This window comes from Bombus fervidus, chromosome 14 (genome assembly GCF_041682495.2).
Source record: "Bombus fervidus isolate BK054 chromosome 14, iyBomFerv1, whole genome shotgun sequence".
Taxonomy (NCBI): Eukaryota; Metazoa; Arthropoda; class Insecta; order Hymenoptera; family Apidae; genus Bombus; species Bombus fervidus.
In genome coordinates this window covers 2,412,921-2,439,438 of record NC_091530.1, presented here as the reverse complement: position 1 = coordinate 2,439,438, position 26,518 = coordinate 2,412,921, and the positions used below count along the sequence as shown (strand labels likewise).

Sequence of the window (26,518 nt, the reverse complement as noted above, 5' to 3'; positions counted from 1 at the left end):
AGACTGTCTTAAAATATTAAAAATTTCAACTGAAATTTATTTAAATGAAAATTAATTACAATTAACTGCAAAATTAAATTGTACATTAAGGACATTAAATCGTTCATCGGGTCATGTTTTCATACAGCACTCGTCCTTAGATATGTATCTATAAAAATGGTACACATATGTATTTAGTGTTAAAGCTTATGTCATTTGTGTAACATGGCGTCCAAGGAGAGTAGCAATTTTCAAAAAGTTTTGGAGTTCAAAATTTATAAATGCTCCAGTTTTTCTTCATCCTATGTACCAGAGTAAGCACTTTACTAGTATTTAAACGATTTTCCTTTGAATACATTTCGTAATTATAGAACAAAAATCAGTTATTACATGGTAATGATTCTCTAACCTAAAACGACGGTTATGTTGAACGATAAGAACCACTATATGTGAAATTATGAAATGAATATTTGCATTAATTACGCCGGATTTTTCGTCAAGTATTAAAATAATATTCTCTTTTTCTTTTTTTAGAAATATCCTTATAAATAAACCATCAGATCAGACATCGCGCTGGTCTTCCGATATTGACACTTATCCACAGGTAAACATTGCTTAAAAATAACACGATTTACAATCAAAAGGTTGAAAACATTGCTGCGAAATTTATAGAGATATTCAAATTACGAGTCTTTCTTTAATTACGTCAAAAAAATATTCGTTATTTTATGTCGCTGAAACTAATATTCCATAATAAATGTGTACAATAGATAATTTGGATTTTTCAGTTTCTTATATTGAAATTGCGATTTCCCTCGATTGTGAAAACAATTACATTTGGTAAATACGAGAAAACACATGTATGTAACATAAAAAAGTTCAAGATATATGGCAGTTTAGAGCCAGAAAACATGATGGAACTTTTAGAAAAGTAAGTGTTGAACTTGCAATAGAAAGGAATAATTTTAGGTGTATTTATATATTGTTAATTCTTAATATCTTTTTCAGTGGTTTAAAAAATGATTCAGTATCAGAAACTTTTGATTTGAAACATATATTAGGAAATGAAGAAAATTATTTTCCAGTTAGGTACATAAAGATTGTTCCATTGCAATCGTGGGGTCCTAGTTTTAATTTCTCTATTTGGCATGTACAACTAAATGGTACTGATGATGTTAATATTGTAAAACCTAGTATGGAATGGTTTAATGCGGTAAATATATAACAATATTTAACTAAATGATAATGTTTCTTATGACAATATGTTTATGTTTTAAGTATTCTACATACTTGTTCTATACGAATATATTACAGTATCGCCAAAAAGAAGTTATAAGGCTGTGTATGAAACACTTTAGAAAACTAGATCAGTCTGAAGTTGTAGAAACATTGCAAAGAGTTACTGGTGTTCCACTTGAAGACCCTAGATTGACCGGATTATATGATTTATTGGTTACACAAGGTGACCACTTACAAGCTGAATGCTTCATAAGTAATGCTGTAATGAGTGAGTATTTTTCTCCTTTATTTATTGTTTTATAATATTCTGACACAATCTTAGAAAGTAATATGATTTATAATACAGTGGGTCTTTTAAATGACTATATCAATGCTCAGACTTATAGAGCAGTTTGGACTAAGTTATCATTCAATGATGGTAAACCAGGAATGAGAGGAGGCCACCAAATGGTGCTTGATCCAACTGCAGAACTTCTATATCTTTTTGGGGGGTGGGATGGCAATCAAGACCTTTCAGATTTGTGGGTGTATAATATAGCTTCTAACAAATGGACCATTATATGTAAAGATACGGAAGCTGTGGTAAGTTGTCAAAAGATAATATATATATAATTCTCGATAGAGAATTTAAATGTTAAATTATAGGGTGGTCCAAGCGCGAGATCTTGCCATAAAATGTGCCTTGACCCAGATCGCAGGCAACTGTTTACTCTTGGTAAATACTTGGATGCAGAATATAGAACGCCAGAAAATTTGAAGAGTGATTTTTTTGTATATGATATTGAATCGAACAAATGGACACAAATATCAGAAGACACGTTCTCCGTAGGAGGACCTCAATTAATTTTCGATCATCAAATGTCTATGGATGTTGAAAAACGGACAATTTACATATTTGGCGGTCGTGTTCTTGTATCTCCAACATGGTAAGTAAAACAACAGCTGCTACTGTATCAGTTGACGTTCTAATATGTTCATTTATTATCTACAGTTCCGAAGATCACGTTATGATGTCAAGTTCACCTGAACCCATTTTTTCTGGATTATATTCTTATCATGTACCAACTGGTACCTGGAACAGACTTGCCTGTGACGTTGCAAGACCATGTTCTAACGCACCAACTATTAGATCTAGAGCTGGTCATTCTATGTTGTTTCATCCTGTATGTATGCATAATATCGTACGATGTATATCATGGATGTAATATAATTGAAAAATTTCACCCTCTTACAGGGATTGCGGAGATTATATATTTTCGCAGGTCAGAGAGGTAAAGAGGATCTTAGCGATTTTTTTACGTACGAAGTTGATACAAATCACATTGAACAGATATTTAACGATTTTGGTGCTAAAGATTCAAATCATGTTCCGGCGGCTGGATTTACGCAAAGAGCCACTATCGACCCTGAATTGGGAGAAATATATGTTCTATCGGTTTGTATTATATGATTATTTTTGTTAATCATATCTATAATACAAGCAACACTCATTAACAGTAGTATTTGAATTCTTTTCTATTCCTATTTATTCAGGGTTTAAGTAAAGACAAAGGTAAAAGATTTGATAGCGTTCAAAATTCTTTTTGGGTGTACAGTATTAAGAACAATAAATGGTCTTGCATTTATCGAAATGACAATGTTGGAGAGAAATATTGGAGTAAAATGCAAGATTATGAACCATGTCCACGATATGCACATCAATTGGTTTATGATCACGTAAAGAAGGTTTGTTGTATATTATTTATGAGAAATTGTTCTGTTCGTGCAGTATACAACAATAACGTTACATAATATATTATTAGGTTCACTTTTTATTTGGAGGGAATCCTGGTAGATCCTGTCTTCCAAATTTACGTCTCGATGATTTTTGGCAATTAAAATTATGCAGACCGTCTCATGAACAAATCCTAAAGAGATGCAAACTACTTATTAGAAAGCACAAATTCAAAGAGCTAGCTTTGAACAATAGCGTCGAAGCACTCGAATATTTACAGACCAAAGTATCGGAAATTATTGATCATAACGATGTGGAACAAACGAAAGAGGTAGTAGCATTTTTTTAATCAGTAACGAATGAATACCGAATACTTCTTGCCAATGTTGCCTTTTCAAATGTATGCATTTCTTCGTTACAGTTTCAATTGTTAACATCCCTTCTATTCAGAGAACAAAACTCCTCGTTAGGAGAAGCCACAAATTCAAATAGTTCAGACGCCGTATTAGGAAATTTTATTAGCATGGATACATCGTCGTTATGTTATTCGACTACGCGCGATATTCATAGTTTGAGAACTGAATTATACGATAAACTGATAGAATTTTTTCCTGAGTCATCGACACAACCCCGTGCTAATTTGATCGATCTTTTACCATTGTGATCCAACAATAATTAAAATTTAATTAAGGATATTTCGAAATGTAAAGCAGAAAGATTCCTTTCATTCTCGTGTAAAGACATTTACTATGATATCAAACGAATTTTATCTTTAAAAGAGGAACGTTATTTTTATAGCGTAATTCTTTGTATCATTTTAAAAAGAAAAGAATTCTCATAAAGCATGCAGCCTTCCCCTGACATATTAATACACAACTTCATTTATTTTACATAAAGGATAACTTTTTTTGGAAGGAAAAAAGAAAGAAAAAAGCATATGTCGATATATATTTCACCGTGATGCACTTAAGCGAGAAATTAAATTAAAACAAAAATTTATCCTTTACATTTTTTTCTTATTGAGTTTTCGTTTACATTGAATTGTTCTAGTTGTTTTTATTACATGTAAATTTGTCAGATTTATTTGTTAATTTTATTTCGTAGAATGCGATTGATAAGTATCATAATTATTCACCCAAGTACTATTATACATTGTTCAAATCGGTTCTCACTATTAACAAATTAGAATTATCTTGTCGATATATATTAACCGTGTGTCTACAAACGATTATCATTCTTAAAGCAATTAAAAATTGACTATTTTTTAAATTTCTTTTTTATCCAATGTGTATATACTGAAGGGATGCTTTACAAACTCGAACGAAAACTCGTTAAACGTTGTAACGTTAATGAGAAATAGCAACATAAGTGCAACAAATAGGCGACGCATTAAAAAATATATATTCTTCTATTTTTATGGCTTCGCTTTGTTCGCCATTAAAAATATTTTATACAATGTATTGTTATCGAAGCATCATCTGTACATCATGCGAAATAGGTCAAACTAGCATTACCATTTATATTCATAATAAGAATTTACTATACATATTTCACGATAAATGTTATAAAGCTTAGTACATAATAGTAAACTGTTATAAAGCATGGAGCTTTCTATGCATACTATGTATATCTGCAATATGTTTTATTATACTCTATGTTTGTATTATTGCTACATCGCTATTTAAATAATCAGTTATCATGAAGAAGACGCGCCAGCATATTTGCTTGTGATAGAATTGGTATAAAAAGCACTACCTTTGTTTTCGCGATCTTGTATATATTCTATGACTATAGGAAGTAATAGCTAAAGCCACCATTATTGTTAATCTTTTTGTATTATAAATGTTATTCAATGACATGCGCGGAACATCCTGTACATAGCATTGCTTTATCGGTGTATTTGTCTGACCAGTTATTTGTAGCATTATAAGATACGAACAGCGAAAATGTGATTATAGTGAACGTTATTAATTATTCGAGATACATGTACGAGAAGGTATTTCTCTTAAGCGTATCTTTGTATATAACTTTGTGCGCTAGAGAATGAAACGATTGTATAATTCGGTTATAGGATAAGAAGTAGTGGATCTATACGACGAACATTAGAATAACATAACAAGGAGAAAAGATGCGAAATTTTTTTAAAAATATTTCATTGTTATAATCTTTCTCTGCGATTTTCAACGAAAATAGGACGAAATAATTTTTGGCAGGGAACCTGTTATAATTATTGGTTTAGTTAAGCGTGATTCTGGTATGTGTGCGCAGTACAAGTATCTTCGATGTTTATCAGCTATCGTCGAAATCCATTTTATACGCGATCGTGAAAGTTACGTTGGTATTCGAAGGTACGTTGCGTATACATGTTCAACAAATGAAAAACATTACTTCCACGATGTTATGCATATATATCAAGATAGTAAATATCAGATTTGTCTCAGGATTTTATCTGATCGTTTTATTATAAAATTCGACAAGAACGTTGAGTAGAATTCTAAAGACGTGATATTCGAAGTTCTAGTCAACTAATATACGATTATGGGGGGGAAAAAAAAATAATTACTATTCGATATTTACAGATGAAACGATAAAAGTATAATTTATATTGATTAAGAATCATAATCATATTGTCATGTAATTTTTCTGGTTTCATCTTGTTCGTATACCCTATCCGTTTCTAGCGATAATTCGACGTTCCCTTTACTCGAAAGAAAGACAATTATTTCAGAATTTTGAAGGATCAAACTGTCAACACGTGGTATAGGTAAAGATTAGTGGGAAACCCTCATTCAAATGTCTTTTGTAAATTTATGGGCGGAATACCTACTAAACAGAGAGATGTCCGAAAATTTTGCCTTCTTTTTAACATATCTTTACTAACGAGAACATATTATTTTCAACATGTATTTTTATTCTACTCGAACAAAGTATACGATATAATATATAACGCGTGGACAGTTTGATCTTCAAATTTCATTTTCAGAAAGCACCTTTTTACTTGTTTCTTATCTTCGATCATCTGTTCTATTTTTCTTTTACGTACATTTAAATATAATCATTTCATTGCCAATGATTACGTGCATTTATTTGAGATCGTTATTGTTTTTTAAACAGTACTAATTGTAAGATAAAAACGAACTCGTGTCACATATGTGTACATACGAAATAAAAAAGGTGAACTTTTTGCAAGAATTACTTAAGCGTAATAATTTGAATATTTGAACGCTACATGAGCATTTATAATCTGCGATAAATAACTTCCGGCAAGTTCAAAAACAAGTGGCGATATTCAACGTCGATTTTCAATTCTACGGTTTGATAACCCATGGATCGCGTGGATGCGAGTACGAAAGGGACATTTATTCAAAAAGAGAAGAAAAGAAACAAACGATCTAGAGAAAAAGTTAAAGATGCCAGACGCAGAGGAAGAGGAAGGAATAATATGCGAAGTAGCTGCGACATCTGACACCAAATTTTACTGCAATATGGAGCAGTTGTCTAAACGTGCAATTAAACTTCGAAAGGTATATTGATCTACTCTTACCTAAAAACGAGTGAAAATGAAATGTTGATTATCGTTCGAAAGATCAATGATGAGAGTGGAGATGCGCGAAAGGTATTGGAATTAATGGCAACGAAGTCGAAGATTCGTCATGAAAGGAAAGAAAGTAATTGTCAGGTTATTAACGAATGCCAACTGGAACAGCCTCAGAGTTTCTACTTCGCGAAGATGAAAGAGTTTGCAAATAACTTGCCCGCAAATACCCTGTTACCTGTACGTAACTTCAAAATACATTATGTCGTTTCTAACGTATAATAAACGTAACGTATCGTTGCATGATTCAACGTTTAGGAACAGGAGGAAACCATACGAAGTTTAATATCGGCTGGGTTACGATACAAGTACGCGAATATTTTCGAAGAACAAATGCTCGAAACGAAGATACGTTATTACGAAGCGATGCACGATTTAGCTGTGAAAAGAGTAGTAGCGATCGAATGTCAAGATGTGTGTAATGTAGATTTAGAACAAATTCCTCCCTACAAACTCGCTGGGCGGACAGAATTTTATTCAAAGTATTTAAAACATCGATGCGCGATTAGAAAAAAGTATTATTTGCCTCATAGATTGATGAGGAACATTGTTGCAAAAGCTCATATCCTGATGCCAGAGTGGATTTGTAATTTCGGCCGATATCGAATGGAATTTGATTATCTTGATTTCAACAGGTGATATATGTAATGATTACATAGTTTTTCAAAATTAATATCTGAACTAAACAGCGTTCTGTTCTTATCCCACACGCTTTAGTGTATATGAAATAAAACTTAACCAATGAACGTTAATAGCCTTTCATAACGGACAATCGTAGGTTCTTGGATTTGGTGGAAAACGATACGAAAAAAGGCGCGCTGACGATCAGTAATACCTATTACAGCGACATCGTGCGATTAATTTCTCAACCCCGCTACATTTACGACGTGCCTCAACCCTCTTTGCCAGACTTTCTCAATTGCGCTAATAATTTGCTCGCGCTTCAAGTGGTCACGTGCATGATAAACACTATCGAATACTTGCTTCAAGTTTTAAAAGACAAACAATCGGTGCCTTTATTCAAGGTACAACAATTTATTTGAATATTTCGAATTTTTATCGTTCGATCGATTGGTATCGATCGATAAATCGTTCAAAGACAACTACTGCTGCTAACTTCGTAAAGTATGATTGAAGTTCATTATTCAAATATGCAATTGACAATGAGTCGAAGAAACGTTCATTGATATTTTTGTTCTGCAGTTACAATTAAAATGCGAGAACAACAAGCTATTTCTTAGTCCGACGATGCGTGAGATATGTCACGCGTTTCATAGCATAGTTGATCAAATTAGTCATGTCGGTCAACAATTACCGCCACTGGATTCTTGGGTCGGTGTAAAGATTCAGTGCGAGAACATTAAAGCTGTATTACCAGAACTATATCTAGAAGAAACGCATCGACGTCTCGCAGAGACTTTACAAGATACTTTTCAACCTTTCAATAGTTACATCGAAGAATTGTCTAACAAATTTCAAGTTATTTTCGATCCAGAAACGCACAAAAGTATCGTTGCTTACGTTAGGACGGGACGCACGTTTCAAGAATGTGTATCCAAAGTTGAAGATTTTAACCAATTCATTCGAGAAATAAATGGCATGGTACACCATTATGCACATACATATGACACATACATATGACACAATATTTACTTATTTCGGAAGAAAGTAATAGGAGTTCACGAAATTTAGTTTTATTCCAGCCGGATCACGAATATTTTTCGATCGGAATAATTCATCAAGTCGCAGCAAAAGCAGGACTTCTTTATTATACGGAAGAAGTACGTAGGCTGATTATCGAGAAGTTGGTCGAAACCCATCGAAATTACAATCTTGAAATTTGTGATACGTTCGAAATGATCAGAGAACGTGCTTTAAACATTCCTCATACTACTAAAGAATTACTCGAATTAGGTAAATTTCTTAAATAAAAATTTTTAAATAAGAAGATTTTTTTAAATAAGAAATCTATTGGGTTAAAAACTAAGTGATTGCGGATTTTGTCATTAGATGGTATTGACAAAATCTGCAATCACTTAGTTGCCAACCAAATAGAAAATAATTTGTAAACGTATCAGACAGAGAGGAATTAAGTGATATAATTTCTTTCCAGGTGAATATATGTTAATTGCTGCATCAACGTTAATGAGATCGTTAGAAGAAAAAATTACTTTATCGTTGCGCATGATGGCGTCATTAATCGGGATGACAGCATTAACCAAAGATCATATCGAATTAAATAACACCACTATTCATTGGTTGAAGCGGATAAGACCGGTATTCGAACAGAATAGCGCAGCGTATGAGCAAATTAAATTTGAATTAGAGGAGAAACTTCAGAAAAGAATCGAAGATTTAAACGCGGATGTAGAAAACATGTTTCCTAGGTAAACCTCTATTGATAGGAGAATTGATACAATTTTGAATCTCTTGTAATATATATTATAATATTGTATCATTATTTTGCTGATTTTAGATTGAAAATTATGAACGATATGGATGACGTAAATCGAATACGGGAATATATAGAACATATGCGAAAGTTTGCGCGTGATTTAGATCGTATGGATGAGAGAATAACAAGCATCAACGACGAGGAGAAACTTTTCAAATATCCTCTCTCGGAATATCCACGAATCAATGAATTGAAAGATAATATAATGCCATATTATGAATTAATTTATCGTGGTTACCAGTGGCAAAGACATCGAGATGTTTGGTTAGATGGCCCGTTTGAGTACTTGGACTCAAACGATATCGAAAATAAGGCAACTGATTATTTTAATAATTTTAACAAAATCAGTAAACAGTACAAAACAAGAATAAAGTTGGAAATTGCGATCAATTACCCGCATAGGTAATGGATACAATATCGAACGTATTTAGTTAATAAAGATATCGAGTATTGAGGTATCGCGATATTTTCGTTAGTTTCAAGGGATCGCCGGACGAACCGGACCCTTTTCAACAGCCGGCGCCCTTAAAACTTTGTCATCAGCTTATCGAAGATATCAAGTGGTTCAAGGTGATTTTTAAAACACAATAGCCAGCTGTTTGTCAAGAATATTTTCTTACTGCCATTATTCTTAACGCAGCAATATATACCGTTGCTAGCTGTTTTTCGAAATCCCGCGATCCGCCAAATCCATTGGGACGAAATGTCGGCTATAGCCGGTTTCGATCTTACTCCTGATGCCGGAACAGTATTTCGAAAAATTATAAATATGAATTTAATGGAAGATTTGGAAAAGTAACAGAATTTTTATTACTTTCGTGCTTCTTTCTCCAACGTATTATAAATTAGATATTTTCCACTCTGTTTTATACGTCAGACAGTTGATTTAAGTCTATATTCGATCAAGGTACGAAACGATAAGTATAAGCGCAACAAAACAACTTATGCTTGAGGAATTATTAGCAAAAATGATCAGCGAATGGGATAATGTGCTGTTTACCATTTCGCTTTATAAAGACTCAGGAGTAAACATCTTGACGCAATTAGATGATATTTATGCTCTATTGGAGGAACATATTATAAAAACTCAAACAATGCGAGGTTCCGCGTTTGTCAAACTTATCGAGGAAGAAGTTAAAACTTTTTACTTTCTTCTACTTCGAATACAGTCAACGATCGAAGAATGGACCAAAGTACTTTCAGAAGTTTCACGGCATATTCCCTTTACGTTCGTAGATATAATTTTTACGTTTCTACATTAGGTTCAAGTACAGTGGATGTATTTGTTACCCATCTTCTCAAGTAAAGATATCGTAGCGCAGTTACCCGATGAGGAAGTACTGTTCGCTCAAGTCGACAGAATATTTCGCAGCGCGATGAGTGGTGTTGCAAAGGATCCTCGTGTACGAGAAACTGCCGGTTCCGTAAGTTTTTCAATCGTTGTGGTAATCGTAACGTTAAAGTAACGGGACTATTTACACAGGTGGGTCTTCTAGAAATCATGCAGGAGGCTAACGAATTAATGGAAAAGGTAAATGATGGAGTACTAAACTACTTAGAGAAGAAGAGACTTTTCTTCCCAAGATTTTTCTTTTTGAGTAACGACGATATGTTAGAAATACTGTCTGAAACAAAAGAGCCCTTTCGAGTCCAACCCCATCTTCGAAAATTATTCGAAGGGATAAATAAGCTGCGGTAAACTATCCTCGTTGGATGTTAATGGTTAGGAACGCGATAACAATTTCGATTTTCTAATAAAGTATAATATGATAGATTTGACGAAGATATGGAAATATGTTCGATGTTTAGCGAAGATTATGAAGAGGTTAGAATGCAAGAAAAAATTTCAACCATTGCCGCAAGAGGCTGCGTAGAACGATGGCTTATTCAAGTATGCGATCACAACATATTTACAGGAACAAAATTCGAATCGAATATACAACGGTATGCAACCTGTCTCGAGGTTATAGGTCGAAGAACAAATGTCAATATCTGTAAGGCATGAAATCCTTATGAGCTACCTTGATTATGAAGTTAATAAACGGGTCATATGGGTATGTATATGGCCTGGTATGGTCGTCCTATGCGTTTCTCAAATTTACTGGAGTATGGAAGTTCAAAATAGTCTCATGACCCATATTCCTTCGACAATGGAAACACTGCATACTAAACTTAGATCTCAAATCTTAGAGATGGTTAAGTTAGTCAGAGGTACGCATAGTTCGCTTAAAGCATTTGCTGTTATTAAATAAAACGTACCATCCTTAGGACAATTATCGAAACAAAATAGAACTACGTTGAATGCTCTTATTACTCTGGACGTGCACGCCATGGATGTGGTAAAATCATTGATCGACAAGAAAATCATAAACGAAACGGATTTCGATTGGTTAGCGCAATTGCGCTACTATTGGGAAGACGATGTGTTTGTTAGAATTATATATACAGCTGTGGCTTACGCATACGAATACATTGGAAATTGTCCTCGCCTCGTTATTACTCCTCTGACAGATAGGTAAGAAAGAAGGTGTTGAATGGTCGAAACAAATTTAACGGGACTCTACTCCATAGGTGTTATCGCACTTTAATCGGTGCATACTCGTTACACTTGAACGGTGCACCGGAAGGTCCAGCTGGTACCGGTAAAACAGAAACGACGAAAGACTTAAGCAGAGCTATAGCGATACAATGCGTTGTTTTCAATTGCTCCGAAGGTCTCGACTATAAAAACATGGGAAAGTTCTTCAAAGGCCTTGCTTCGTGCGGAGCATGGTCTTGTTTCGATGAATTTAACAGGATCGAACTAGAAGTATTATCTGTGGTTGCACAGCAAATGCTTTCCATCACCCAGGCAGTACGAGCTAAATTGGAAACGTTTGTCTTCGAGGGCACTGAATTGAAGTTAAATCCTGCCGTTTACGTTTGCATCACAATGAACCCTGGTTACGCAGGTCGTACAGAGCTGCCAGACAATCTGAAAATCCTATTCAGAACTGTAGCAATGATGGTACCGGATTACGCTATGATCGCTGAAATATTTCTTTACTCCTCTGGATTTAGTAGCGCTCGAGAACTCTCTACGAAAATCGTAACGACGTACAAGTTATGCTCCGAGCAACTGTCCACGCAATCTCACTACGATTACGGCATGCGAGCTGTGAAAACAGTCTTAACAGCCGCGCAAAATATTAAACTACAATTTCCAGACGAGGACGAGTCCATGCTTCTACTTAGATCCGTGATCGATGTGAATTTACCAAAGTTCTTGGCGCACGATGTTCCACTTTTCCAAGGTATCGTATCCGACCTGTTTCCTGGATTGGAACTTCCGTCTCCAAGCTATGAAGTACTTTTAAGAGCGGTCTACGAGGTTGCTGACAAATATAACTTGCAACCGGTGGATGGTTTTCTCCTAAAAATCATACAAACGTTCGAAATGATGATCGTTCGTCACGGATTTATGCTTGTTGGAGAACCATTCGGTGGGAAGACCTCGGTTCTCCATATTTTGGCCGATGCTCTAACTTTAATGCATGAACGAGGCGAAGAGAACGGAGCGACGACGAGATATTATACTATTAATCCAAAGTCTATAACGTTAGGACAGCTGTACGGATGTTTCGATCCGGTTTCTTCCGAATGGACGGACGGTGTATGCGCTGTTATATTTCGAACGTATGCGGTCGAAGACTCACCCGATAGAAAATGGATTATTTTCGACGGACCAGTCGATGCGCTGTGGATCGAGAACCTGAATACCGTTCTCGACGACAATAAAAAACTTTGCCTAACGTCCGGTGAAATAATACAAATGTCCAACGTGATGTCCATGATCTTCGAAGTGATGGATCTCGCGCACGCATCGCCCGCCACGGTGTCCCGTTGTGGAATGATATACGTAGAGCCGCGCGTTCTTGGCTGGAAGCCATTCCTTCGATCTTGGATAAATAAACTGAATCCCGCGTGGAAGGAAGGTCAAGAGAAAAATATTCAGGAACTGTTCGATTGGTTGGTGGATCCGTGTTTGGAATTTATTCGGAAATCCTGTCGCAAAACCATCAGTGCTGGTCAAATTCACGAGGTTGTATCAACGATGACTCTTTTCGAAATGTTTATGGAAGACGCGGTAGAACAGAATCCAAAAACGTACGATCAATTCATTGTACCTTGGCTACAGGCATCTATACTAACTTCGATGGTTTGGGGAGCCGGCGGTACGTTAGATTACGCTTCCCGTGTCAAATTCAACGCGTTTTATTTGACCTTCTGGAAGAACGAACAGAAGGAACACCCGCTTCCCGAATTTCTCATCGAATCCCTGATCTCTATCCCAACGGATGAATTGATTCACGATTGCTTTTACACGTATCGAGGACGAGGAGCGTGGAGACGTTTCTCTGACCTGGCAAGGCAAGAAGAGTATTCGGATACCGGAAGCATCGTACAATTAATGATTCCTACCATCGACACGGTAAAATATCAAAATATGTTTTTAAAGCACGTTAATCACCGTAAACGTTTTTTATTGTATGGAGAGACAGGGACTGGAAAAAGTTTCTACATCAAGGATTTGATCATGAACAAGTTAAACGAACAAGAATATCTACCAAATTTCGTTACATTCACTCCGCATATTACGGCTGCACAGACGCAGGAGCTGATCGTCTTAAAATTATACAAGAGACGCAGAAATCAATTTGGTCCTTTGTCGGGCACACACTGTATCGTATTTATCGATGATGTCAACATGCCTGCGAAAGAAACGTTCGGTGCCCAACCGCCGATCGAGCTGCTTCGGCAATTTTTCGATCATAAAATTTGGTTTGATCTAAAGCAACCGGAAATAATTTATATATACGATACGATGTTCATCTGCGCGATGGCCCCGCCAGGAGGCAGTAGACAAGAATTATACCAAAGATTCCTGAGGCATTTCAACCTGTTTAGCATCGACAACTTTACCGAGGATACTATCATCAGAATTTTTACGAATATCGCGTTTATCGGATTGCAACGGAATGGTTTCACCACGGCAGTTATGCCGACCATCATGGAGATTGTAAACGCGACTATGAACATTTTCCAGAACGCTCAGAAGGAACTCAGACCGACACCAGCGAAGTCACATTATCTCTTCAACTTACGTGACTTTTCTCGGGTGATAACTGGTTGCACGATGATCAGCGAAGAGTCCGTGAAATCGAAATCGGATTTCACAAAATTGTGGGTTCATGAAACTCTCAGGGTCTTTGGTGATCGTCTAATCGACACAAACGACCGACAATGGTTGTTTTTAAAGATCAAAGAAGTAGTTGGAAGTAGCCTCAGAGAATCGTTCGAGGTGGTGTTCGATTATTTACCAAAATTTAACGACCAGTTAACGGAGCAAAGTCTACGGAGTCTCGTATTTGGTACTTTCATGGATATAGATACGATTCCGAGCGATCGTCGTTACGAAGAAGTAAAATCGATAGAGGAATATTCGGAAGTAGCAATTTCTTGTCTCGAGGAATACAATCTTACACACAGGCACAAGATGGATATTGTTTTATTTCGTTATGCTTTGGAACATCTTGCCAAAGTCTGCCGCATATTGGTAATTCCTTGTGGCAGCTTACTAATGGTTGGCGTAGGTGGATCCGGTAGACAATCGTTAACGAGATTAGCTTCCAGTATGACCGGTCTCGGTATTTTCCAGCCAGAGATCGGTAGCGCGTATGGCGTACAAGAATGGCGGGACGATATAAAGAAGGTACGTTCCTTGATCGAAATGAGATAATTAAATGGAATCCTGACAATAACTTAATAAACGCAAGTGTTATATTTGCATCGTTTAGGTGCTCATGAATTCCGGCGGCGCAGGCAAAGACTTTGTGTTCTTACTCACCGAAGGACAAATTAAAAGTGAAATTTTCCTCAACGATATCGACAGTTTGTTAAACTCAGGCGAAGTGCCAAATCTATTTACTATCGAGGAAAGGCAGGAAATTATTGAAATAGCACGGTTACCAGCTCAGGGTGGTGATCGAAACTTAGACATATCGGTACTCTCGATCCTTGCCTTCTTCGTGAATCGTTGCAAAGAGAAGTTACACATAATGCTATGCTTCAGTCCCATCGGGGACACCTTCAGAATTAGACTTCGACTTTATCCGAGTCTCGTGAATTGTTGCACGATAGATTGGTTCGATGTATGGCCGGAGGATGCTCTCGAACAGGTAGCTCTACGCAGTACCACTGCGATCAATATCGACGAACAAGTGAAGATCAACGCAGTGATCGCGTGTAAATTTTTTCACGTTTGCGCCAAAGATATTAGCACTCGGTTTTACAATGCCACGGGTAGGCAAACTTACATCACAACGGCCGGATTTCTCGATCTCATACGAACTTACGCAGAACTGATGAAAGAGAAACAAGAAGCGCTTATTCTCGCGAGGTACGCGTTCGGAATAAATATTCAGCGAAACTGAAAGAGAATGCAAATTTAAGATTACCCACTCTTTCTTTCTCTTATATTTTATACTTTCTTCTTGCGTATCGCAGAGATAGATATATCAGCGGATTGGATAAATTAGAATACGCGGCCGAACAAATTGGTCGAATGAGAGTAACGCTTTCGGAATTGCGGCCTCAACTTGAAGCGTCTGCCAAGGAGACGGCCGATACTATGAAGAGAATTGAAACCGAGAATATCAGCGTGGAAAAGGCAAGAATCATGGTAAAGAGAGACGAAGATGTAGCGAATGTACAGGCCGAAATAGCGAGAAATTTGAAGACAGAATGCGAGGCAGATTTAGCGCAGGCTTTGCCAGCTCTAGAAGATGCAATAGGTACATAGGTATACATATTCGTAAGCACCTTACGCGCAGTTATGCTTTTCATAAATTTTATTCACTTTACATTTTACATGATCGTAGCCGCTCTAAACACTCTAAAGCCAGCAGACATAACGGTTGTAAGGACAATGAGAAGTCCTCCAGCCGGGGTAAAACTCGTAATGGCTGCGGTATGCGTGATGTTAAGCATACCCCCTCTCAGAGTCGAAGATCCAGCTAGCGGTAAAAAAGTACTCGATTACTGGACTCCAAGCAAACGTTTATTAGGTGACATGAGATTTTTGGAAACTTTACGGCAGTACGATAAAGATAACATTCCACCGCATATAATGCAGGTCGTATTATCAGTTACTGTTTATTCTCCACAGCAGCTTGTTTGCGTAAATACGATGAGCTTAACTCATAAAAAGAACCTTGGTAAATATAGGAAATCAAAACGACGTACATGACCGATAAGAACTTCGAACCGAAAATTGTAGCTAGGGCATCATCGGCTGCCGAAGGTCTCTGCAAATGGGTGAGAGCGATGGTTTTATACGACGAAGTGATCAAAGTGGTTGGACCGAAAAGGGCGAAGTTGGAAAGCGCGCAACGAGATTACGAAAATACTATTAAATTTTTGAACGAGAGACGTGAAATGCTGGCCGAATTGACCGAAAGATTAGAACTTCTTAACGAACGTTTAAGCGTAACTCTCGCCAAGAAGATCGAGTTGGAAAACGAGGTAACAGAGGCATAAACGGGTCGTATATTATGCTAAATGCTAATTGCAATTCCATAGGTGGAAAACTGCAGAAATAAGTTGATTCGTGCCGAAAAATTAATTAGCGGCTTGGGAGGAGAAAAAAATCGTTGGATGACCGCAGCAGCAAATTTACAAAGTTCTTACGATACTTTGCCAGGAGATATTTTAATTTCCTGTGGCATGATAGCGTATCTAGGACCGTTCACGTCTAACTACCGTATCGAGAACTTGGAAAAGTGGATAGCCTATGTTAACAGCTTGAATATCCCATGCTCGAAAAGTTACGATTTCGTTGAAGTACTCGGCACCGAGATAAAGATCAATTCTTGGAATATATTTGGGCTACCTCGAGACTCGTTCTCCACCGAGAACGCCATTATCATGGACAATTCGAAGAGGTGGAGTTTGTTCGTTGATCCTCAGAGTCAAGCGAATAAATGGATTCGTAACATGGAGAAGCAAAACGAACTTGAAATCATCAAGCTAACTGATAAGGATTACATGAACATCATAGAACAAGCACTAGAGTATGGTAATATATTTACGTATGTATACGTATTATTTGAAAAATATATTGCCACAACTCATTCTTACTTTTACTTTATGTACCTGCGTTTAGGAAAACCAGTATTAATAGAGAACGTTCTTGAAGACTTGCCACCACCTCTTGATCCGATATTAACAAAGGCGATATATAAAATGGGTGCCTTGTGGTATATCACGCTTGGTGAAAAGTCAATTGAATACAGTTTGAGGTTTAGACTGTATATCACGACGAAACTACGCAATCCGCATTATCTGCCAGAAATTTTCAATAAAGTAACCGTGATCAATTTCGCGTTGACGATTGGTGCTTTAGAAGATCAGTTGTTAGGTATTGTGGTTGCAAAGGAGAGGCCCGATTTGCAGGAAAAGCGAGAATATTTAATCGTTCAAAGTGCCGCGAATAGACAAGCTTTGCAACAAGTGGAGGATAATATTTTGAGAACTTTATCGGCGTCAGGAGCTAGCATATTGGAGGACGAGGAAGCCATAGAAATTTTGGACTCGTCCAAAATTCTCTCTATCGATATATTGAAGAAGCAAGCTGCCGCGAAGAAAACGGAGGCACAAATCGAAGAATTCCGACAAAATTATAAACCCATCGCGAAACATAGTTCCGCTCTCTACTATACGATCACCGATCTACCCAACATCGATCCTATGTATCAATATTCTTTGACTTGGTTTATCAACTTATACATCAATTCCATCGATACTGCGAACAAAAGTAAAATTCTCGAAAGAAGACTCGCGTTTCTGCGAGAAACCTTTACTTATAATTTGTACCAAAATGTCTGTAGATCTTTATTTGAGAAGGACAAGGTAAACTTTCATACTATATTTTCTTACGACATAATTCAGTTGAAAATTTTGATATGTGTCATCTCCCCGATCAGATTTTGTATTCGTTTGTCTTATATACGACAATTTTGATATCGGAGAACACGATCACGAGAGAAGAAATGACGTTCTTTCTATCTGGAGGCGTCGCATTGGCTGCGATACCGGACAATCCAGCGTCTAACTGGCTTCCACCTAAATCTTGGGGAGAAATTTGCAGAGTTCATATATTGCCTAGCTTCGCCGATTTTCAATCAAGCTTCATCCGCAATCTAAACAGATGGAAGCAATATTACGATTTGTCGAATCCGGAAAACTCACCAATACCAGACCCATGGGAAAAGAATTTAACGCCTTTTCAAAAACTGATCGTCACAAGAATGATCAGAACAGACAAAGTGATGATCATGGTAAAACACACAGACCATTATCCTGCCCTTCGTCCTTTTATTTATCCTCTTATACTTAATGCGAAGACGTTAAAACGTTTTAGATACAACGATTCATTGAAGCTGGGATTGGTTTGAAGTTTGTGTTACCGCCACCCTTTGACATCTCCAAATCGTTCGCAGAATCGAGTTCTCTAATACCATTGATCTTTATTTTATCTCCGGGCTCGGATCCAATGGAAGCGCTTACGATATTCGCGGAGAACATGAACTTCCATGAAAGATTTCGTTCGATTTCCCTCGGTCAAGGTCAAGGGCCGATCGCTCAGAAGCTGATTAAACAAGGACAAAGCGATGGCGAGTGGGTGTGCCTACAAAATTGTCACTTAGCTGCCTCTTGGATGCCTATGTTGGAAGATATCTGCGAACATTTCGATCCTTCGAATACGCACAGCAACTTTCGTTTATGGCTTACTAGCTATCCTGCCATTCACTTTCCAATTACAATCCTACAAAATGGTGTCAAAATGACAAACGAACCTCCAACTGGATTGCAGAACAATATTATGAGGTGAATATAACAAACTATTTAAACATAATCTACTGACTATCTATGTTTCAAGCGTCCACAAATGAAACGAATAAATAAACGACTGCTCGATACAACCACTAGGTCCTACAAAGCAGAAGCAATCAAAACCATTGATTTATTTGACACGGAACCCAATAAAAAGAGAGCGTACTCGAAGTTGCTATATGCTTTATGCTTCTTTCATGCTGTAATACAGGAAAGACGAAATTACGGCGCTCAGGGTTGGAACATAAAATACGGTCCGTCAAACGCCTTTTTCTTTCTTTTTACTTTAACTTTTTATTTCGTGTTCCTAAACTCAATAGTATCGTATCTAAATGCTTGCAATAAGAAAAATTGTATAGGATAATTACACGCACAGGTTTCAACGAATCGGACCTTCAAATATCAGCCCAACAACTTCATCTATACATAAATGACTACGAAGATGTTCCTTTTAAAGCTATTGTATATCTAACCGGTGAATGTAATTACGGTGGTCGAGTCACGGATGATAGAGATCGACGATGCCTAAACACGATATTACAAGATTTTTATAATCGGAACGTAATTACGGACCCGAATTATGCCTTCGCGGATATCGGATCTGAATACACTTTACCAAAAAAGTATTTCTATTTTCTTTGCTCAGGCTTTTATCGCCGTAGAGTAAAAAGAGAGAAAGATTAACGTGCTGTTTTACATGCACGTAGGCACGAATACGAAGATTATATAAAACAAATTCAAGGAATTCCTTTAAATCCGCCGCCAGAAGTACTTGGATTGCATATGAACGCAGGGATTACGCGGGATCTTGAATTGTCGAATGAATTCTTTGACTCCATGATGTTAGTTCAAGGAACAGTGACGATAGGCGATACTACTAAGCAGGACGAAATGTTATTGAACATAAAAGATGATATTTATAACAGAATGCCTGAATTGTTTGATATCGAAGAAGCGCAAAAACAATATCCTATTATGTACATAGAATCCATGAATACCGTTTTGATACAAGAATTGATAAGGTATAACATTCTTTTACATGAGATTCGGGAATCTCTCGATATGCTAGAAAAGGCGGTAAAAGGATTAATAGTGATGACTTCTGCGTTAGAGGTATTGCGGAACCCAATGGCATTATACAATGATAATATATATTTGGTGATAAATAAAATATGAAATATAATTATAGATTCTGGCTAGTCATATATTAAGCGCAAAAATTCCACCGTCTTGGGTACAAGCATGTGCTTATCCAACTTTGAAACCATTGCCAAACTTCATCAACGATTTTCTTGACCGGTTAAGCTTCTTTCAAAAGTGGTTAATACAGGATAAACCGAAAACGTTTTGGATATCTGGATTCTCGTTTATACATGCTTTCCTTACGGCAACAACGCAAAACTTCGCGAGAAAATACAAGATACCCATCGATAGAATTGATTTTGATTTCGAGGTTTTACGATAGTTACAAACGTATCTTTAATTTAAATGGTGAGGAGGATGTTAAACATTTCCATCGTCATTTGTTCTAGGTACTTCCTACGTATGAATTGCACGCATCCCCAATTGATGGCGTTTACGTTTACGGAATGTATTTGGCCGGCGCAAGATGGGATATACAAAACATGCTACTCGCTGAAAGCTATCCAAAAGTTCTTTGGGAGCCTATGCCAATCATTTGGATGAAACCAAAAGTAGTGGATTCCATTCATGTAGGAGAGCGATACGAATGCCCTCTTTACATAACTTCCGCGCGTTTTGGTGTTCTTAAGACGACCGGACATTCAACTAATTACGTGTTATCGATCCTTTTAAATACCAACTATCCTGTTAGTCATTGGATTAAAAGAGGACTGGCTCTCCTTTGTCAACTCGACAATTAAACAATCTCTCATAGTGATTTTTATCACTTAACTTGTATTTTTTAACTAGTTAATTACAAGAATCATATGTGTAATATGTATAATGTATGACATTCAATGAATATCCTATACATACATACATACATACATGTACATTAGTACATACATAAAAGAATTTAAAATATGGCGCCTCTGTAAGCGCTTATGGCATACATGAAACATTTTGAATTAACCAGCAAATGAAACTTGTTTTAATATATATTTTACATCTACATATTAATTAAGTTTGTACAACGGAACAAAGAAACAATCGGATTTTAGTTTATTATTTAATCACTTTATTAATATGAGTAGTTCTACATTTGTTCTTGATAATGGTGCCTATACCGCAAAAGTTGGGTTAGCTTCCGACAATGCCAAGTAAGTTATAATGCAGAAAACAATTAAATTAGAACAAAAAAGAGTACAATTATTAACGGATTTATTTTTAGATTAGTTCCAAATTGTATAATGAAAGCGAAAAGCGAACGACGAAGACCTTTTGTAGGAAATCAAATCGAAGAATGTCGAGATGCATCTGGTCTGTTTTACATCTTACCGTTTCAAAAAGGATATCTCGTCAATTGGGACGTTCAGAAGACTGTCTGGGATTATATATTCTCTAAAGAATGCTGTCTGGTAAACTTGAATCAGCTTTCTGTAATTGTAACTGAACCTTTATTTAATTTTCCAACCATTCAAGAAGCTATGACAGAAATATTTTTCGAAGAATACGAATGTCAAAGTCTTTTAAGAATCAATAGCTCTACTCTCTCTTGTTATCAATATAAAATGGAAAATCCTAATACAAAATGTTGTATTGTAGTTGATAGTGGTTATAGCTTTACACACATAGTACCATATATAAATGATACCAAAGTTAAAGAAGGTATTAGACGCATCGATGTGGGTGGAAAACTTCTTACAAATCACCTCAAAGAGATTATATCTTATCGTCAGCTTCATGTTATGGATGAAACTTATGTAATAAATCAGGTGAAGGAGGATTCTTGTTTTGTTTCTTCAGAATTTTTCAAGGATATGGAAACTGCTAAAAATAAGTTAGAAAACAATCCTATAGTCAAAGATTATGTTTTACCAGATTATACAACATTAAGACGTGGTTTCCTAAAAAATCCGGAACCTCCTAATGAACAACAAACTCTACGTTTAAGCAATGAAAGATTTGCTATACCCGAAATCTTGTTTTTTCCCTCGGATGTTGGTATTCGTCAAATGGGTATTCCAGAAGCAATTATGGATTGCTTGAAAGCATGCGACGAAGAGACGTGGCCGCATCTTTTGTCTAATATTATTCTTACTGGAGGTAACGCAAAATTTCCTGGATTCCGAGAAAGAATTTACAAGGAAGTTAGAAGCTTAGCACCTGCAGAATATACGATAAATGTGCATTTACCTGAAAAGTAACGAAACATTTAATTTTGTAATTGATACATCTGAAAAGATTTCGATGTTCAATACATATTCTACTGTTACATATTGTTTTCAGCCCAATCACATATGCATGGCACGGTGGTAAAACACTTTCGAAAGATCCAATATTTTCAAGTCTTTTAGTAACTAGAGAGGATTACGAGGAAGAGGGCCAAAATCTTTGTTTCGAACGTTTCGATGTCTAACTTTAATAAATTTGTTGTATTGAATAAAACCCGTACATATGTATACAATATTGTATATTGTATGCAATATCGCGTCATATATTAATCTCTTTTTTTTACATGTGATACGAATAATATAAAAAATATAAGTGGAATGTATAAACAAAATTATTATTAGTATGAAATATTACTATTCCTGTAAACGAATAAAACTCAAATGGATTTCATTTGTGCCATCAGTTCCTCTAGACTAGCATCAGATTCAGACGGAATTTGATTAATTTGAGAAGACGTCGAATGCAAAGCGCTATGCTCACTTCCTGATAATAAATGCTCTTTTTCATCCATTTGTTGATCTTGTTCATCAAGAAGAGAAATTCCTGCAATGAAGCAATCGATGAATTTGTTAATCATATACTAATATTTTATCTTTCTATATGTTACTTACCCCATTCATTATCTTCATGAAGAGGCTTATCTTCAACTATTTTTTCTATTTTTTGTTCTGGTTTTGGTTTCAACGCATATTCTAGTTGATGTTTTTTACAATACCTATCTTCACAGTTTGGATTTGGTTTTAATATCATTTTAGGAAAAAAATCTTGCATAGCATTATAACCCAAATAATAGGTAACATCACCAAAGTTTAAAAGATACTTCAATGCATTTTGAACTAAAAAACCTGCAACAATTCCCATAGTTGTTGGCAAAGATGCTGCACAAACCCCATCTCGTTTTAGAGTTTTTTCATCAATGTTTTCAGCTACTACTAATGGAGGAGCACACTAAAAATAAAATATTTTTCACAAATCAAGTTTAACCTTTGATGCTTTCCTTATAATTTAATTTTTATTTTTATTCACCGCAAAACAAGCTGTTTCTCCAGGAATAATAAATTGAATATGACCTGAAACTGCATTTTCAGATACCCCACTTTCAAACCACTTCTGATTAAGTTCGTTACATGCGGTATTAATCGCCATTCGTGCTTCAAAATTGTCTACACAGCTCAAAACTAAATCTACTGGACCTTTATTTAAACTTGCTGTGCTAAAAATAAAATTTAATGTCACTTAGATATTGTTAATTACAATTATTCAAAAATTAGGTTTATGTACCTTATGATATTTGTAAAATCTTCAAAATGATCCATTGTAGTAATGTTGTAATTGTAAGTTTCAATCTCTACATCTGGATTAATATATTGCAATGTTGTTGCTGCTGCTTCTACTTTATTTTGGCCAGCTTGGTAAGGTTGAAAGAAAAGTCTATTCATATTGGCCATTTCTACTTTGTCATAGTCAAAAAGAATCAACTGAAATTCACTTGCTTATTACTTAGAAAACAGATAAATTCTTCATTTATGACTTTATATAAGACTGTTACCTTGCCAATTCCACATCTTGTTAGCATTTCTGCAGTCACACTACCAACTCCACCTACTCCAACTATAGCAATTGTTAATTCTTTTATTCTTTCATAATTATTTACTATACCCATACGTTTTAATGCCATCAAACGACTAATCAAAGGACAAAAAAACATTAAGATATTTTTCTTTCAATTTTATATTAAAGAGTATATAATTGAAGTATTTATAATTCAAACTATTTAATATAATGAAAAAGTTTTATATAAGCAAAAATTACCTGTAAGGATTTGCATCAGTCACTTCACTTGACATATGTTCTATTTTTGCTCTTGTAGTAAACGTATTTTTATGTTGTTCTTGAAGTAGTTTGTCTTCAAGTTCTTTAATTTTTTGCCTCAATCCATCAATTTCATCCATTATGGATATTACAAGTAATTTTCAAAAATATGTAAGATGCTGTACTTACTTTAAACTGTAGCTGCAGTTATGGCACGCTACTCTATTGCAGGTGCAAAGCAACGTATTTATACATACATGTATACTTACACGATGCGCGTTGCAAAATAAGAATCTTTATACACATAACACACTGATAAAGAAGATAATCCAATTTTGAATAAAAATTATTAACTTGGTAATTAATCTCATATACGATATGTTCGAATTTTATAATAACTTTTACTGAATTTTATAATGATTTCGTAATTAGAAACATAACCTGTTACATTCTACTTGATTTATCCAGAGTACATATTTACGTATGCTATAAAATTAAAGAATATTTTGTATAGTTACTTATAAATTCCTACCACTTTTTTCCTGCATTAAGGTAATAAAAATGTTAATTTTTTCGAAAATCGATTATACAGATTTAAATTGAAATGTATGAAGGTACGACTATGTGTAGAATTGTAATTATATGATAATGATGAAAAGTGAGAAATCAGTATGAGATATTGTTTAATTTCAGTAAAAAAATTCAATAATTATAAGATTTATTATTTCTTTTTAATACAAACAAAATTGTATCTGCTTCTTTTTTCAATTAATTCTATACAGCATTGTTTAGTATTACAGCGTTTCGTATCGTAAATTATACATATTGTTGTTACACTGCATATATGCACAAATGTTTTGTACCCGCATAAAGGAAAATTTTGAAACTTTTCGTTATTATTTATTTAGCCATTGTATCACTAATTTTCAGAGTAAATATTAGAAAAACATTAAAAACATGTGATCACGTAATACAGGATGGATAATTTTTTATTTTCATGCTTTTATGATCGATGACAAGTTTAAATCAAAGTAGATCCGTGCATTTTGGCTAATTTTATTGTCATACCTCAACCGCATTAGAATAATTTATTTTCCAATAGCCCGTGTTAGAAAAAAATTTAGAACCGAAGAGAGAAACAGAAAACGAAGAAGTATGTAAACAATTTCACTTTATCGCTTTGGCATTATTATGAGTGAATATAAAATTCGAATGTACATTTAGTATATATTGAAATATTAGGTGCACTTTCTTCTACCAGGATATAGCCGTTCTTAAATAAAATAGGAAAAACAAATTTTTAAACTGGCCTATAATATATGATAATTATAGAACGGCTTTCCTAGTGATATTTGTTTAATAATACATTCTGTCCTCAAAATAGTGTTAAATTATGATGTTGCAAGATAAAATATCAACGTTAAAATTTAGCATAATATATTAATTACATTAATGACAATTCGTTATTTTAATTTTTTTTTTCTTTTTTTTGTCTAAGTTAATTTGCAGATTTAAATAGTAGTTATTCAATAGTTCTTTCCTATAAAACTAAACTAGATTATCGTAAACTTAACGTATGAACAGGGAAGAATTATCAAATTTGGACAAACAATTATATATGCGCCGTTCTTGCCATGTGAAAATGACTTGAAATTAGATATTTGTCGCGTTCGAGCAATACGACAGTTATAAGCAGAATAAATAAATTGTATTTATACTTGTACATAAAGTATTTCCTTTTTACATCTTTAACATTTATAGCGCAGTATGCATCTCATACGTCTACATACTCTTTCCACTTATTTTCACTTATCTGCGTTACGTATATATGTATATATATTTTTTATGCATTATTGAAAAATAAAATATACATATATATATATACATGTAAAATCTTTAAATACATGATAATAAGGCAAAAACGGCGCAGTGATCAGAATAAGAAGCGAACATTACTCTTTAACTGATAATATTCGAGAGCATACCTTGCTCTTCGAATTCAAATCCACACTCCGCTTGGTAGGGTACGCATTTATAATATGCTACGTGTTTGTATATATATATACATACATATATATATGTACATATACACACACTTGTATATATTTATATGTGTGTGCATGTATTATATATATATATATGCATATATAAAATTATTTTATATATATATATATATATATATTGAATTGACCGTACTTTATGCATAATTTATACGTATAGGAACTGACGAATTCTTTCGAAATAATACGAAAGGACATGGTTTACAAGTGGAGTGTGCTCTATTCCTATACATTCTTTAAAAGTACGTCACTCTTCTTCTCTTTTTCTTTTTCTTCCTCTCAAAGAAAATTTTTCAAATGTACACAATAAACTGACTTACAGTCGTATATAAATAATTACATGTTCAATTTATAAACATATTGAATAAGAAACA

General features: G+C 35.1%; 4 protein-coding genes and 1 long non-coding RNA gene across 5 annotated transcripts; 3 read left to right on the top strand and 2 right to left on the bottom strand.

The window, feature by feature from the left end:
- Positions 1 to 8: 8 nt before the first annotated feature.
- Positions 9 to 771, bottom strand: LOC139994273 (uncharacterized). The gene is made up of 2 exons (XR_011801596.1): positions 463 to 771; positions 9 to 388 (listed from the first exon to the last, which is right to left on the bottom strand). It is a non-coding gene; the product is annotated as an uncharacterized lncRNA (long non-coding RNA).
- Muskelin (muskelin 1) lies at positions 74 to 5,380 on the top strand. Its single transcript, XM_072016739.1, has 12 exons — positions 74 to 293; positions 514 to 583; positions 768 to 910; positions 988 to 1,192; positions 1,294 to 1,486; positions 1,565 to 1,800; positions 1,864 to 2,144; positions 2,210 to 2,381; positions 2,453 to 2,653; positions 2,752 to 2,943; positions 3,021 to 3,263; positions 3,354 to 5,380. The coding sequence occupies exons 1-12, from the start codon at positions 205 to 207 to the stop codon at positions 3,594 to 3,596; spliced, it is 2,268 nt and encodes a 755-aa protein (XP_071872840.1). The 5' UTR covers positions 74 to 204; the 3' UTR covers positions 3,597 to 5,380.
- Positions 5,381 to 6,280: 900 nt separating this feature from the next.
- On the top strand, positions 6,281 to 21,036 carry Dhc62b (Dynein heavy chain at 62B). The gene is made up of 29 exons (XM_072016751.1): positions 6,281 to 6,707; positions 6,786 to 7,162; positions 7,306 to 7,552; positions 7,731 to 8,129; positions 8,231 to 8,441; positions 8,641 to 8,914; positions 9,004 to 9,384; positions 9,459 to 9,552; positions 9,623 to 9,777; positions 9,890 to 10,175; positions 10,245 to 10,406; positions 10,466 to 10,677; positions 10,756 to 10,873; positions 10,953 to 11,193; positions 11,251 to 11,497; positions 11,554 to 14,734; positions 14,820 to 15,421; positions 15,529 to 15,815; positions 15,903 to 16,156; positions 16,249 to 16,545; positions 16,603 to 17,098; positions 17,186 to 17,931; positions 18,006 to 18,359; positions 18,443 to 18,909; positions 19,012 to 19,169; positions 19,292 to 19,538; positions 19,623 to 20,028; positions 20,105 to 20,368; positions 20,448 to 21,036. The coding sequence occupies exons 1-29, from the start codon at positions 6,498 to 6,500 to the stop codon at positions 20,796 to 20,798; spliced, it is 11,724 nt and encodes a 3,907-aa protein (XP_071872852.1). The 5' UTR covers positions 6,281 to 6,497; the 3' UTR covers positions 20,799 to 21,036.
- Positions 20,972 to 22,601, top strand: Arp6 (Actin-related protein 6). The gene is made up of 3 exons (XM_072016747.1): positions 20,972 to 21,197; positions 21,269 to 22,240; positions 22,327 to 22,601. Exons 1-3 carry the CDS (start codon positions 21,124 to 21,126, stop codon positions 22,454 to 22,456), a joined length of 1,176 nt encoding a protein of 391 aa, XP_071872848.1. The 5' UTR covers positions 20,972 to 21,123; the 3' UTR covers positions 22,457 to 22,601.
- Positions 22,431 to 26,174, bottom strand: Uba5 (Ubiquitin-like activating enzyme 5). The gene is made up of 6 exons (XM_072016748.1): positions 24,085 to 26,174; positions 23,822 to 23,957; positions 23,554 to 23,750; positions 23,299 to 23,485; positions 22,884 to 23,220; positions 22,431 to 22,815 (listed from the first exon to the last, which is right to left on the bottom strand). The coding sequence occupies exons 1-6, from the start codon at positions 24,222 to 24,224 to the stop codon at positions 22,649 to 22,651; spliced, it is 1,164 nt and encodes a 387-aa protein (XP_071872849.1). The 5' UTR covers positions 24,225 to 26,174; the 3' UTR covers positions 22,431 to 22,648.
- Between the last annotated feature and the right edge of the window lie 344 nt (positions 26,175 to 26,518).